The 14,281-nt window shown below is 43.7% G+C and overlaps 2 protein-coding genes across 4 annotated transcripts in view; both read right to left on the bottom strand.

The window, feature by feature from the left end:
* Positions 1-14,281, bottom strand: part of RALY (RALY heterogeneous nuclear ribonucleoprotein) — an 85,057-nt gene that overhangs the window by 46,601 nt on the left and 24,175 nt on the right. The gene's annotated exons all lie outside the window — the stretch shown is intronic.
* LOC140595258 (uncharacterized) overlaps positions 1-14,281 on the bottom strand; it is a 44,132-nt gene that overhangs the window by 4,715 nt on the left and 25,136 nt on the right. Inside the window, exon 5 of the mRNA XM_072735151.1 lies at positions 350-425. Coding sequence (XP_072591252.1) covers positions 400-425 — 26 coding nt within the window. The 3' untranslated portion in view covers positions 350-399. The remainder of the gene's footprint in view (positions 1-349; positions 426-14,281) is intronic.

Genomic DNA, 14,281 nt, shown 5'->3' on the forward strand with positions numbered 1-14,281 from the left:
AGTCAAGACTGAAATCTGGAAAGTTTCTAAGGGCTATGAGGAGAATGGGTTTAGCTGCCAGGTTCAAGATAACCTCCAAGACAAAGCAGCTAACAGAAGCCAAAAGGAACTAAGCTTGCTTTTGCCTTATTCACCACAAATGATCCCAAACCATTTTACAACAGTTCTAAGAAAACCAGGTTCAATTCTCCTCCCAGTACAGAAAGCTGCCTATGCCAATTTCTCAGACATGGAGTAGAATAACTGTCCATAAGTTAGTTACCTGTACTAAAGATAAAAATAAGCCCCAAACTAATTACCCTGATCTTGGCCCAAGCTTGCCTAGGGTTTACCCAAGACCCTCACTCACCAATACCAAGGCTGAGCTCAGCCTGCAATTAACTCTTCTGGGTAACAGGGTCAGCACCTCTGCGAACAGGGCTCACCTAAAACAGAGAGAAGTCAGTCAGTGTCCTGCTCAGAACAGGCATAAACTTAGGTCAGTACAGGCATCCCAGGTTCCTGCTCTCACATGTCCTGCATCTTTGCAAAAGATAGGTTAATAATTAAACACATTATTTCAGGTTATGCTAAGTGTCTTAAAGAAAAATAAACCAGAGTAAGGGAGGAAAGAATGACGAGTGAGAATGAGGCCTATTTTAGATAAAATGATCAAGGAAACTTCTCCAAGGGCTGACCACCAGAAAGAGACCTGAATAAAGTGAAGGAGTAAGATCTGCAAAGATCTGAAGGAAGACTTTCAGAAAGAGAGAATACCAAGTGCTAAGACCCTGCAGCAGTAATAGGTAAGAATAAGCTTGTTATGCTTAAAGGAACAAGAAAGTCAATATAACTAGAATGTAGTGATGGAAAGAATGAGATACTAAATATATATGGAGAAAATAATTATGCTCCCTATTTTATATGTGAGAAAACAGAGGCTCAGAGTTAGATGACTTGCCCAAGGTCAAAGTACATCAGTGGCAGAACTAGGAATGGAGGGGCACCTGGCTGGCTCAGTCAGTAGAGCCTGCAACTCTTGATTTAAGGGTCAAGAGTTCAAGCTCCACATTGATGTAGAAACCTTAAAGAAAAAAAAAAAAAAACTGGGAATGGAATTCAGGTCATCTAGACAACTCTCTGTATCAATCTTGGGCCAGGTTCCTCCAGGCTTAGATAACCTGGACCCCAGCTGGGACAAATTTTCAAGCACTCTAAAACTGGTTTCAGGTTTCTTTACTTCTCCCCTCCGCTGCTGGTGAGGATGGTTGAAGAACAGAGAAATAGCTGTATTTACCTGGAATGTGGAATAGAGAGGACTCCAGGATTAAGGAGAACAGTAGCTCATGCCAAGCAATGTTGTAAACCCTTTATCTGCATTAACTCTTTAATCTGTACAACAATCCTATAAGGTTGCTGTGTTATTTCCCCATTTTCACTATTAGGGAAATTGAGGCAGAGTTAAGTAAATTTGCCCAAGTCACACAGCTAACAGAAGGTAGAGCTAAGACTTGAACCAGGGAGTCCAACCTCCAAGGCTTGCCCTGCCCTCTTAACCATATCATACAATACCAACTTTGGGGCAGGGGCGGGTGATGGACAGTAAACATTCTCTAGTTCTACCCAATATGGCTCAGAGCCTCATTTATACCCAGCCTGAAATTTATTCCATTTACTTGCAGTTCAGGCTTCTTACTGAATACCAGGTGAATGACTCTTGAGTCCTTCACTCAGTTGGTTCCAGATGTTTCTCTAATTTCTAGCTACTATGGTCAGAAAGCAATGATAACCACAACAACCATTTAACAGCTACTATCACCGAATGTACACTTTGAAACAGACTAGGTACCAGGTTAAGAATCTTACATGACTATCTTACTTCAGACAGAGTGACAGTTGTTTCAAGACTTGGGTAAGGGGGTCTCTGGGGGCTCTAGGCCTGGAAGCAAAGCAGCAAATACATGGAACTGAAGGATCTCTATAGGCCCGGGTCAAAGGACAAAGACAGATAGTAGGAGGTGCACAGTAAGGGGAATGGACTATTAGCACCTCCAAATCAAAATGTCACCAAACTGAACTCATCTCCTAGTTTTCAGCCTCCATAGTTCAACAAATGGTATAATCGTTCTTCTATAAGCACTGAGACTCTCAATGTTCATCATGCCCATCTTCATTTGTACATATTCAAATCTGTCTGTCTTAGTCTTCAAGGCCTAGTAAATCTATGAAGTTATCCTGAACCCCTTCTTACCACTATCATATTCTTGAATCATCTCTGTGACTACACCTGGCTCTGGCCTCATCATCAGCTAAAGCCTCAAAACCAGTTCCTCTGTTCTCTCTTCCTTGTAAAGATTCCTGCTGGTGCCGGAGAATGAAGACCTAGTTGGTTAAAGATTTGTTTTCATTTCTGCTATTCTTACCTTACTCAGGATCTATTACCTGACAAAGGACTTGGGTTCTAATTTGAGCCTCAGATTTCTACAAAATGGAGATCCAACCCCCATCCTGATTATAGGACAGGGATTTTGTGAGAATCATTGCAGTAACAGAAGAGGAGGTAGGGGAAGAGTTAGGATGGGAGATTCCAGGCCAGATCTCTAATAGCTCTTTCTTTCACTACAGAACACTGAGCATATTTATAGAAGCCTTCTAACCAATCCATCAAAAAAAATACTTTCTGGGCCTGGTTGGTCATGGTCACAGCTCTAAGTTAGGGATTATAGATGACACAGGGATGAGTGAGAACAGTTCTTATCCTTGCATTCCAGGGTGGGACTATGTGAAATTCCTGCAAAGGATTACTAATAATATCAGGCAGGACCCAACAGTACAAAGAGTGCTCCACATATTGTAAAAACGGAGAAAGAGGGCAGCCCTGGTGGCGCAGCGGTTTAGCACTGCCTGCAGCCCAGGGCGTAATCCTGGAGGTCCTGGATCGAGTCCCACGTCAGGCTCTCTGTATGATGCCTGCTTCTCCCTCTGCCTGTATCTCTGCCTCTCTTTCTGTCTCTATGGATAAATAAATAAAATCTTTAAAAAAAAAAAAAAACAAACGGAGAAAGAAATCAGGCTGACTGGAGATGGCCTCAGTTTCACAGGAGCAAGGACTTTCGCCAAGCCTTGATGCAGAATGATAGAAAGATACATGCTAATATGCATCAGGCTTTGGGCTAGGTATTATGAAGCTGACCCTCATAATACCCTGTGAAGAAATGATGTCATGCCCATTTTATATCCAAGGGAACTAAATACTGGAAAGGTTAAGAGTACCATTTAAGGTCAAACAGCTAGTAGGTAGCAGAACTAGAATGTGAACCCAGGCCTGCTTTACTTTACTCCAAAGCCTATATATGTTTGCTTACTTCATGATTTAGAGGACCAGATAAACCCTAAAGTTGTTTCTACCTGAAAAATCCAGTGATTCGGCGCTGAAAGAACCTGAGACTCTTGATCTCAGAGTTGTGAACTTTGAGCCCCATGTTGAGTATAGAGATTATTTAAATAAAACTTTTTTTAAAATCCAATGATTTGAATGGGGGAGTATGGGAGAAGATATATATATATATATTTTAAGATTTTATTTATTTATTCATAGAGACAGAGAGAGAGAGGCAGAGACACAAGCAGAGGGAGAAGCAGGCATCATACAGAGAGCCCAATGTGGGACTCGATCCAGGGTCTCCAGGATCACGCCCCGGGCTGCAGGCGGCGCTAAACCGCTGCACCACCAGGGCTGCTCAGAAGATATACTTCTACTATGTCTTCCCCATAAGACTATTATTTTATTGGCAGATTTAGGGTCTTATTAACTGGAATCACCTAAGTATCTGACACATAGTCTGGCAGGTTATACTTAGGAGACACTATATATGAGTAAATGAATGAATGAATAAGCCTCTTCTCCAAGAACCTTTGTTCTGAGGTCTAGAAGTAAGGTCCAAAATCTCTAGCTCCCATGTTATGACTCTCGGCCCCATTATCTTTAATCCCAACTATCTACTAATCTGCTGTCTGAAGATTCCCTTTTCTTGTTCTCGTTTTCAGGAGTTACAGAGAGGGGAGGAGAGAAAAGAATAAGAAGGGAAGCTGGGCAGGAAGAGAAAATAGAGGGAGAGGAAAGGGTAAAAGGAGAGAAGGTTAGGAAGGAGGCAAAAAGGAAGGAACTGTCTGAGGCCCAGACTTCGGGAAAGGTTTCTTTTCTGGTACCAGAACCAAGGATTTATTTGGTTTTTTTAAAGAGCAACAGTAGGAATTCCTCTTTATAAATTTCAAATGAAGGGAACTCGCTTGTCCCCAACCCCAAACTAAATATACCAGCAACAGATAAAATAAAACTCATTACTCAGGGCTCCCAACCTCAGTACTTACCACTACCCTGTCCCAGCTCACCTAGGTTAAGGCTAAAGTTTGCAGAAGTCAAAGATACATAGATTCTTCTGATACTCCTCTGCTCCTTCTACAAGAGTTCTTGCAGGCTAGTAAGCCTTGGGAATCCAACCTTCCTTATGGATGAGGAGACAATGACACCCTCTGGATGCTTTGCCACAGCTCCTTGTCATGAAAGCTTTGTTGAACCCTAAGGGTTAAGCATTACTCCCTTTCTGCTGAGTTCCTCAAATATGTATGAAAGAACTGGTGGGAAGATGTGGATGGATGAGGCAAGGCCCCTCCCTCAGAACTCTCTAGATCCTGGGTCCTAATATAGCTTAACCTTCTTTAGGTCTCATCTGTAAATTATACATACATACCTCTCCTGCTTACTAAATTAGTAGAGAAAGCACTGGGCTCAGAGTCAGAAAACCTAACAGCTAGTTCCAGCTCTACCTCTAATTCACTGTGTGACCCTGGACAAATTCTTTCACCTTCTTGGACCTTAATTTCTTTATAAATCTGTTTTTTGTTTTTTTTTTAAGATTTTATTTATTTATTCATGACAGAGAGACAGAGAGACAGAGACAGGCAGAGGGAGAAGCAGGCTCCATGCAGGGAGCCTGATGTGGGACTCGATCCCAGGTCTTCAGGATCACACCCCAGGCCAAAGGTGGTGCTTAAACCGCTGGGCCACCGGGACTGCCCTCAATCTGTTCTTCTGAAGGATCTTCTGAGGGATCAAAAAAAAAAAAAAACCAACTGGTAAGAACAGTAAATTTACTTAGTTTTATGTGAACGGTAAAGGAATGAGGGGATGGTCTCGAAAGCAAGCAAGCAAGCAAGGTAGCTATATCACTTTTCATTTGAAGGGTCTGCTGTGAGTGAAAGGATTAGGAAGAACTGTGGCAGACAGTGTCATTGTATCTCCATCAAAAGACAGATGCCAACCAAGACTAAAAGAAGTTCATAAGCCACATGCATGCAAATCCCAAGAGGTCCAAGTGGAGAGAAAACACACACACACACACACACACACGTCACACATTGCTCAGAAAAAGTAAAAGTAGTAATGATCAATTCAGTGATGAAGAGCTCAGACTAAAATCAGACACCTGGGTTTGAATCCTAGCTCTGTCTCATAACTAGCTTTGTGACCTTAGGCAAGGTACTGACCTTCTATACCTTAGTTTCCTACATTTATTAAAAATTGCTCCTGCTTCATCAATGTTTTATTGGGAAAAATAAATGAGACAGCATGGGAAAGCCCTTATCTCAGAGCCTGGCAAAAGTGACTCAGTAATAGGTATTGTTATTCCATTTAAGTACCACAGAAGAATGAATCAGAAGCAACAAAATGGGGCAGCCTGGGTGGCTCAGCGGTTTAGCCCAGCCTTCAGCCCAGGGCCTGATCCTGGAGACCTGGGATCGAGTCCCACATTGGGCTCCCTGCATGGAGCCTGCTTCTCCCTCTGCCTGTGTCTCTGCCTCTCTCTCTCCTCTCTGTGTATTTTCATGAATAAATAAATAAAATCTTAAAAAAACAAAAAGGCAACGAAATGGTCTAGGAGGAAAAAAAAAAATGTACATTTGCCATTACTGCTATTAAATACCTATCATGTCCTATAGCCAAAGCCTTAATTATTTTCATTGATTCCTTTAAAAAAAATATTTTACTTATTTACTCATGAGAGACACAGAGAGAGCGAGAGACAGAGACACAGGCAGAGGGAGAAGCAGGCTCCATGCAAGGAGCCCAATGTTGTGGGACTCGATTCCAGGACTCCAGGATCACACCCTGAGCCAAAGGCAGGCACTCAACCACTGAGCCACCCAGGCATCCCTATTTTCATTGATTCCTAATAACCCTTTTGAGGCCAGAAGAATTATCCCTATCTTACAGGAAAAACTGAGCCTCAGAGAAAGAACTTGTCTAATATCACACAGCTAGGAAACAGAACTTACTGGAACCACAGTCTGACTCAAAGACTGTTCTTCCTACTACATACCTGGCACTCTCTTGTGCTCAAAAAAAAAGACCCCCGCCCCCACATATAGGCACCACTGAGTTTCAGAAAATGGATCAAATTCTCCCATTTTGTATTTGATGGAGCAACTACTGGTTTTGCATACGTGGGGGAAAAATGGGCAGAGGTGGAATACAAGTGTACCATCAAGTTCCAGACTTGTAGGACTTAGCTTACCAGGCCTTCCCAAGGGGCTCTCAGCCAGTTATTGTAGTGGGAGAGGAGAGAGAGGGACTATTCCAAATTGGCTATCACCCAAAAGCACAAGATGTTCTAAGACTCTACCAAGCAGGGCACCTGAATGGCTCAAAGGCCTGCCTTTGGCTCAGGTCATGATCCCAGGGTCCTGGGATCCAATCCTGCATCGGGCTCTCTGCTCAAAGGAGAGTCTGCTTCTCCCTCCCTCTGCGCATTCCCCCAGCTCGTGATCTCACGGTCTCTCACACTCTCTAAAAATAAATAAAATATTTTTTGTATTTATTCATGAGAGACACCAAGAGAGGGGCAGAGACATAGGCAGAGGGAGAAGTAGGCTCCATGCAGGAAGCCCGATGTGGGACTCGATCTCAGGACTCCAGGATCACGCCCTGAGCCAAAGGCAGACACCCAACAGCTGAGCCACCCAGGCATCCCTAAATAAAATCTTAAAAAAAAAAAAAAAAATCAAACAGTCAAGAAGCCAAGAGAGGTTCAGCCTGGGCTGAACTCAAATACCTGATTAAAACATCTAATACTGGGAGGGAATACAATGCTATGAACACCTTTGCAAGACAACAGGTACCATGTCCTGGATGTGCATACGGACCCTATTTTGGGGAAGCACTTTACTATGGCCCAGATGACTACAATTTAGTCTGAAAAGAAGCACTCCTTCCAGAGTCAGGCCATTATTTTGTTACATTCCACCAAAATAATAATAATAATTTATTTTTTTAATAATAGTAATTTAAAAAATAATAATAATAAAGGACAAATTCTACAGGAGTACACAGAAACCAGAAACTACATATGGCAACTAGAGGAAAGGAACCAGAAGTGAGAGAAAATCTGGGAAAGAACTGAGTCCTGAACATCAAAGGCTTTTGGAAGGGTGGGGCACCAAGCAAAAGGGAGTGCTTCAGGGGGCTAAGGAAAGATTTTGACAGAAGAAATCATCTCCTATATTTGTTAAACATTTTTTTTTTTTAAATAGTATGTCCCTATCGAACTTTTGCTGTTTAGAGAAGGATAATCTCCAGAGCCTACAAGAAGACTGACTGAAAGAGCTATTGATGAAATGGTATTTTTCTCTGGAGAGGGGAAGAAAATAGAAGCTGGTTCTTTAGGTCTCTGGGGCAGCAACCAAGGCAAGAATGAGCAGACCCAGGAAATAATCATAGCATAACAGCTCCAGACAGGGCTCAGACAGGGCTCACCTGCCGGTGGCCTCAGACCCACTTGTGATGTGATCAGCACATGAGGGTGCACAACTGCCCACAACCAGCAGGGAACATAAGAATGGGCACTGAGCAAATAGCCTTTGTCCCAGGAGCCATGCTTGCCAATCTATTTGTTCTTTTCTAGCTGTCCCCTAACATCTTGGCCTCAAAACTCTGCCTCAATCTTTGTGAGGCCTGCTTTTCCCAGCCTTGACCATACCCTATGGCCCTGCAATTCTACCAGACTGCTCCCACTCACAAGGATACCTGACCTTGAATCTTATGACTGACTCTATTGTGTGGCTGCCTATGCCCAGGCATAATAAACCAACTGGCTGTGGTTTGCCATGGGGGCTAAAAAGATGACTCACTACATCATAAAAATGCAGCCAGGTCACAAAATAGCTCAGTAAAACTCTCCACTACTCCCCAACAAAGACAGGTGTCAGGATGCCCAGCGTATCACAAAAGGAGGCCCTCAAGGGCAGCTGGTGTCTTACTGACAGGTGACGTTAGGGCTCTTGAGCCTAGTCCATGTCCGTGAATGAGAACATTATTCATGCCATAAATAGGTGAAACTCAATCCAGGCAGTCTCTAGGCTGCCTGGAGGAATGTCCAGAGAATACAACAGATGTGCAAGACAATCATTCTTGCCTCTGAAATTTTCTAAACAGCTAACAGCACTTCTCCTTCCTCAGCTAAAGCTGTCTCTAGTTTCCCCCTCCTCTTTCCCTAAAAGAACCAACCCTGCAGGAATCATCAAGGGAGCCACCAGTAATTACTGTTTTCTTTTCTCCATGCTAATGAGACAGTTGGATGGTTCCCCTTCCCCCTCCCTAATTGGAAGGGAGAATCTAAGGCTTTATTATCTGTAACCCACACACCAAAGCTTGGGCCAGACAGTGCTCTGCAACTGAACTGTGTAGATGATGGCTTTCTGTCCCCAGTGAGACCAGAGTTGGAAGAGGACCCACCATTTTAGAAAGGGCAGACCAGAGTGGCAGGAGGATCTGTCCAAAGTCACAGAAGGAAGTCAGTGAAAGGGCCAGATTCCTACTCCCAGTCAGGGCACTTCTCACAACATCCAGACTTCCTACAGTACAGAATGACTATGACTTTCGTGGTGTCCTCAATGTGGAGTCAGGAACTGCAAGTTTCAAGGTCACATCCTGGTTTGGTTTTTTGTTTTGTTTCGTTTTTACAAAGAGAGCGCACCCAAACACATGTCTGGAGGTGAGGGCAACAGAGAGGACCACAGGGAGAGAGAGAATCTTTAGCAGGCTCCAAGCCCAGTACAGAGCCAGGCCCAGCACAGAGCCAGACAAAGGGCTCAATCTCACGACCCTGAGGTCATGACCTGAGCAGAAATCAAGAGTAGGATGCTTTATTAACTGAGCCACCCAGGTCCAGGTCCCCCTACACATAATGGTTTTGAATAGGTACTTAAAAAGCAACGCACAATGTTCTTTAGATATAGACTCAGCCCCAAGAATCTCAGTTCTGGGATGGAAAGCTGGAATCTAAGAGATAATGATAATTTTACCCAAAAATTAAAATCGCAAGAAGATGGTCAAAAACAAAAAAACAAAAACTAAACTGAATCCCAGCTAAAATGCACAGGTTTTTTTTTTTTTTTTTTTTTTTAAAGTTATATGAAGGCTATAGATACCAAAAGGGTAGGATCCAAAGTTAGCCTTAAAAATGAATTTCAGGTCTAGTGGCTAAAAGAAGGTCCTGTGGATAGTACACTTGGACCTCAGTCAGCTAGTCCAATCCCCGTATGTCACAGATGAAGAAATTGAATCTAGCACTATTGGGAGCTTAAGAGGAGAGGATGCACAGTGAAGCAGCAGGACTGAAGGATGTTATAGCCTAGAGCTAGTCATGGCCTGCCTAGATAGCCAAGGTCAGAAAAAAAAGGAAGACAGAGTCTCTGGGAAAAGGAGCCAGTATTTGAAAAGCTGCACTGAGAAGAAAATGGCTCATATACTGGAATAATTTGTAGAATCTAACAAGGCTTTTTTTTTTTTTTTTAGCCTTAATACCATCTCCTGTCAGCCTCTAAAACCTCTTCTCTTTCCTCTCACAGTCTATCCTAGCTCTATCATCTCAGGTAAGGATCAGCAACAACTCCAATCCAGTCCTTGAACTAATTCTGACTCCAGGCAGGAAATATTTAAATCCGTCTTAGCCACAACCTCTAACTTCTACCCACAGGGCCTGGATATCAATGCTTCCTCCCCATTTGCTACCAGAGTTGACGGTGGCTCCCTGTAGTATTCCAGGATACTGCCAGTGCTGACCACCGGGCTTCACCTTGTAGAGGTAACAAAATCTTGTGCTCTACTCTATGATTGGGTCCAAGTCCCTGTCATAACCTCTGCCTTAGTCGCCTAACAACTCTGGCTCTCCTAAGACTAAAGCCTATCTTTGAATCCAAGGCCAGATTTCCCCATCAGTGGCCATTCTGCAGGCCTAAGAACCTGAACTTGAGTTTACTGCCCTCCCCCCCTTCAGCAGGAAAGGTAACATAGTACAATAGAAATAGCCTGCAGACAGACCTGGGGCTGAGCCCTGACTCTGCCACCCAAACTGGGTAGGCACGGTTACTTAACTGCTATTGTGTATCCTCTTAGAGCTCCCATCACAGCTTACCTGTCTGTCTCCTCTACCACTCTCCCCTATTGGGAACAAAGAGTATTTGTTTCCCTTTATCCTCAATGAGTCAGTCACTGTCTCCTGAATGATCCTCTAATAAATTCCCACTATCTATAAAAGACAGATAATATCACCTATCTCAGAGCTGTGAGATAAATAGGAAAAAGTCTGTAAATTGCCTGGATGAACACCTTCCTCTACTGTATCATGGATGCTCAGGGCCAAATGTTTGCCCGTACTGAACAGACTGCCCATCCTAGAGACACCATGCCTTGCTGAACCTCTAGGATCACATGGACATGACCTCCACAGCCTTTTCCACTCCAGTGGAAAGTAATTAGACTGAGTGCCAGTTCCTGAAGCCTGCGGTAAAAACAGCTAAAGACAGGACTACTACTCTACTCACAGTCAAATGCAGAGAATTTCAAGTAGATCAAATGTGGGAATATACTAATATTCTAAATTGAAAGGAGAAGGGGAACATGGGGGGTTGGGGAGAGCTGTGCTCTGAATCTTAGAGAAGAACTCTCAAATTCCAAGAGGTGACTATAAAGTCATTTGTATTGGAGCCTACAAAAGGACCAGAGACATGAAACAAAGGGGCTGAGGTCACATAGTAAGCTTTGAAACCCACGACTGCCATATCCCCATCTAGTGTTTTTTTGTACATCCTACAGGGCAGATGTACAATGTTCTAGGAAAAGGGGAGGCATATGGGGTTCAGTACAGTGGTAAGGAGCAACTCATAAGGGATGTCAAGTGCTACTTATACAGTTTCTGGCTGGGAGAGGTGATAGAGAAATAAATCCAGTCTTTGGTTTTACAGAGGCCTAATACGCTCTGGAAGCTGAAGGGTAGTTGTTCAATGTTGGCTCTAGAATAAGTCTAAATGGTTAAGGAAGAAAATGGGTACACAGTGTCCTCAAAGAATGAGCCTCTTGCCCACAATGCCAGCTGCTCTAGGTATCAAAACCTTCTTGTTCACCTATCCCCAACTTCTCAAGACAAACTACGTTCCAGATTGAGGATATTTGTGTTTTCCATTAGAGGGCGCTCAGACTTATAAACTGGAAGTACAAAGTGGCATAGTAACAGCTCTGCACCATGTGGAATAATCTGAGTCCTTTCTTTGTTTTATTTACTATATTCACCTGAACTTCTGACAAGTGACTTTTCCAAGGTCACATAGCTAATAAGGGCAAATCAGGACTTACTGGCATCCTGTGTACTTTTGTGACCATGGTGACTTTCAGCAAATTTGACCTATATAAAATTTTGAGAGGTAGGCAGGGCTAGAGTCTTTGCTAAATCATGCAGTCCCTTCTGCAAAGTCTCATTTGATACCTCCAATTCATTTCAGGCTTTAGAGAACTTTCATAATTACCCTCTAACTCAGGCCAGCAAACATTTTCTGTATGGAGCCAGAAAGTATTTTTAGGTTTTGTGGGCTATAGCAGTCTCTGTAGTATTCAGCTTTGCCATTGTAGTATGAAAACACTCATAAAGAAACAAACAAATGTGGCTGTACCCCAGCACAATCTTATGAAGAGAGGCCACAGACTGGATTCACCCCATAGGCCATAATCTGCTGATACCTATTTAACTAATCTATTGGCTCCAATCACCCTGGCTCCCAATCCATCATACACACTCATTAAGACAGGCACTGCACCCTCATAGATTCCCTTTGCCTACAAGATAAAAGTTTAAACTCTACCTCCACCCTCTACCATATCCTTCCCCTGCACGGTGTATTCCAATCACAGCAGACTGTCACTTGGCAACTTCCTACTCTCCCCCATGCTATTCCCTGATACCTGCAATGCCTCCAGTGATACCTATTCAAGGACAAGTTCATATGGCAACACCTATGAAAAATGTTTGCTTGCCTTATATAATTAGTCATATGTACATGGCTGTCCCTCACCCACCAGTGCCTCCCCTACTCCCCCACAACTGTCAGCCTCACAAGGGCAAGCACTGTGTCATATTCAATTCCGTATCCCTTGCAGTACCTAACACATCAGCCAGTGTCCGCTGACTGAAAAGGCTTGGCTTCTGGGCTGAAAGGAGGTCACCAGAACATGGGGACTTTTGTTTCTAACAAAACCATGATATGACTCACAGCATCAACAGAGCCTTCAGTCTGCTTCAAGAGCTGCCTCTTCTCCTGCTACCCCCTCCCATGCCCCGTTGTGTTCCCTGGGACTGGCCAGGTAACTAGTTAAGACCCAGCATCTTACTAGGTGGTTCTAGCCTGTGCTGAGATATGGGAAGAGAAGAGACATCTTATTTTCAGACCTCCCATCCCTGACCTCAAACTATATCCTTAAAAACAGCCATAAACTGATCCCAGACCCATATTTAGTTCTAGATCAGCAGACAGCCTTCTAACAAGCACAGATCCCTGGTCCTTGAAGGCAGGGGATCTTACCCAGGAAAAGGCTCAGGGCATGCAGTCTAACCTCAACTGAAATGGAAACTCCAAGGTATGTGGTTAAGAATCCCTAGGAGTATGACCTCTGCAAAGGGATCTCCACTGAGATTAAAGGTCCTGGGCAAGCCTATAGCCCACAAGTATGGCTATCTTAGCTTGGGAAAGCTATGAAGCCAAAGACTAAATTGCTGATGGGAGGAAAAAAAAAAAAAACACAACAAACACACAAAGAATTTTTCTCCTAAGCCCCGAACAGAACAACATTCCATCTGGGTATGTGAGCTTGTCAGAGGCATGGGGTACTTAGCATATCTGCCATTCCAGGATTACGGCTGTCAAGTTTTAATTAGGGTAATTAGAGTTAAAAATGTAATTTCATTTCAGGGTATTTTGAACAGATTCCATTAATTTCTTTTTCTTTTTTTTGAAAGAACATAGAACGGAGGGGTGGGCTGAGTGGAACAGAGGATTCTGCCATGGGAGAAGTGAAGCCATGTGCCTGGGCCAGATGAGCTTTCAAACCACTGCCCAGAACCCGCAGCATTCACCTCTGTAGGCTCGGCCCAGTCGACAAAGGGCTGCTGCTCTTCAGCTTTCTTCCTCAGTTCCCTCCCAGAAACGAAGATTCAGTCAGAGTCTGCTAATCAATCTACCTCCTTTTCCCCTCCTCCTGCTCCTGTATTACTGCCATTCAGTAGCTACTATTACAGCCCCAAGTCTAGCAAGGGACAAGAGCTTAGATGGACATTCTGATTTGCTACAAATTAGGGACTTTGTTAATGTCTACCCTTTGGTCAGGAGTTCCTAGCCACATTTTTATGCTTTTCTTTGTGCTAATCCCCTAGTCTGGAGTGACCCTCTTTGTCTTGCCTGCCTCAACTCTTCCTCTTCCTTCAAGAAGCACAGATCAAAGTTCTCCTCCCTAGGAAAGCCCACCACCATGCCTGTAATCCCAGAATTTCTTGCACATGCCTCTACTACTGTGGTTCGTTTCCTTGCTGGACTCTGATGCTAGATTGTGAGGTCTTTCATGGCAGAGAATGGGTCTACATCTGGGAATCTTTAGCACTGGCACAAGCCCTGACACATAGGAAATACTCAACAAATATCTGTTGAATGACCAACCACAGGGGGAATTTGACCACAACTGGTAGCTGAACATGTTAAGCCCTCAGCTACTACAATGCCTAGAAATATCAGTCATGAATCCCTTCCCCCTCCTTGCACTCGGCCAGTTCAGAAACCTGACTCTGCACTCCTTGAAGGAGGAAGTTCTCCCATTGATCCCAAATGATGATTGATCTCTCCCATTAGAGCCTGCTCATTCCTTAGGGACTGTGGAAAGGAGATGACAAAGCAAAAGCAAGCAGAGGACCCCCCCCCCCCAATA

The sequence above is a fragment of the Vulpes vulpes genome, chromosome 14 (genome assembly GCF_048418805.1).
Source record: "Vulpes vulpes isolate BD-2025 chromosome 14, VulVul3, whole genome shotgun sequence".
Lineage (NCBI taxonomy): Eukaryota > Metazoa > Chordata > Mammalia > Carnivora > Canidae > Vulpes > Vulpes vulpes.